Source organism: Aplysia californica, unplaced genomic scaffold, assembly GCF_000002075.1.
Source record: "Aplysia californica isolate F4 #8 unplaced genomic scaffold, AplCal3.0 scaffold00337, whole genome shotgun sequence".
NCBI lineage: Eukaryota > Metazoa > Mollusca > Gastropoda > Aplysiida > Aplysiidae > Aplysia > Aplysia californica.
In genome coordinates, this window is record NW_004797607.1 from 600,051 (window position 1) to 601,604 (window position 1,554).

Here is a 1,554-nt window from a genome sequence, read left to right on the forward strand (position 1 = left end):
GCTCACCATAGCTCCTCCTAGCACGACCCACCGTGTGTGTGCCCTGCAGATTTCACCCGGCCGGCAGAATGTCGGCCTACTGGAGCGGATTAACGAATTAGTGCGGCCAGGGGCCTCTAAGCCGGGCACCGACTCCCCGCGTATTTGGAGAACTGCGGTTTTGCTATTTACGGGTTGCCACGTTGCCCCCTACTTTCCCCTCTCTCTTTGCCTTGCACAGCTTGTTCAACATAGTGCAAGAATAGACCCCCTTGTAGTTCACGGCCAGGATGCAAGAGACAAATATTATTATTCTTTTTTTGCTTCCAATGGCCTTCAAGTGTCAGCTGAGCTAATTGGAACAGTTTTCGCGAAGTGCAGCTCAGCTTAGGTAATGAATGTCCAGTTGCGTCTACACTTCCCACGAACAACTGGAGTCCTTCTTCCCTACTTTTTTCCCCTTCTACTTCTACTGTTTTTGCTTCAAAGTTTCTCTGATCGTCCCCTCCCCCCTCCTTTCCTTACCCCAAAGCTGCCCCCCCACATCCCCTCCCCGTTTCTTTTTCTGAATAGCTGTGCCTAAATATAGAATGTGCATAGATGTTAATTCTGTCCCCACAAACAGTAATAAGGTGATAGAACATTCTTCTACAAGCCAGCAGACCCACTTACAACCAACCAATCAATAAGTCAGTCAATCAATCATCAACCGATCAATTAATGAACCATTTAGAAAATTACCTTTCATTAATTTTGGGCCACCAGTTCATTTGTGGGCAAGGTCAACATAATTCATAGCTCTGTCAATGGGCAAGTCCATTAATCAGTACACTGACAGATTTGTATCGCTCTTGCCACCAGTGTGTACATTGACCTGTTGTTTTGTTCCTCAAACAGGGTTTTTTTTTAGACGCTAGTGGGCGTACGGCCTAGTTCTTTTCTTTCCATCTTGTCTTTCTGCCTCTGTATCTTGCTTTGTTTTCCCGCATTTGATAATCCCTATCACGTTGACATATGTCTACCGACATCTGTGGTGTAGGAGTTAAGCGCTTTGCTGTCGCACATAGGAGACCCGAGTTCGATTTCCAAGTCGGGAGAATTTTTAATCGAGTACCTTTGTCTTTCTGCCCGGATGTTGTATCCCTCTCAGTCTATACATTCTTATACAAACGTTCTCTTACCGTCTAGCTCTCAGCCCATGTTGACCCTGGCAGGTAGGGTCGGAAGCCTGCTTCCTAAATGATCTAAATCATGTCGGTGGGTGCGTGCATAAAAGCACTTGCATTTACACAATAAAAATGACGTATGTCTCTTTACTCAAACTAATATTCAAACATCTTCGTCCCACCCCCCCCCTCCCTCCTCTGACAGTCCCTGGTGCATGTTCTGAAGCACCGGAAATGCCTGACAGAGCCGGAAGTGCGCTACTACCTGCGCCAGCTAGTGGATGGCGTGGACTACATCCACCGGAACCAGATCATCCACCGCGACCTCAAGCTGGGGAACATGCTGCTCAACCACGACATGGAGCTCAAGCTGGCCGACTTTGGGCTGGCTACGCGCGTGGACTTTGTC

The 1,554-nt window shown here is 47.8% G+C and overlaps 1 protein-coding gene across 2 annotated transcripts in view; it reads left to right on the forward strand.

Moving 5' to 3' along the window:
* Window positions 1-1,554, forward strand: part of LOC101863827 (serine/threonine-protein kinase PLK1) — a gene marked incomplete in the record, with an annotated part of 103,259 nt that overhangs the window by 90,878 nt on the left and 10,827 nt on the right. For both annotated transcript variants that reach the window (XM_013085037.2, XM_013085036.2), the window contains 1 exon segment: window positions 1,351-1,554. In XM_013085037.2, the coding sequence (XP_012940491.1) occupies window positions 1,351-1,554 (204 nt within the window).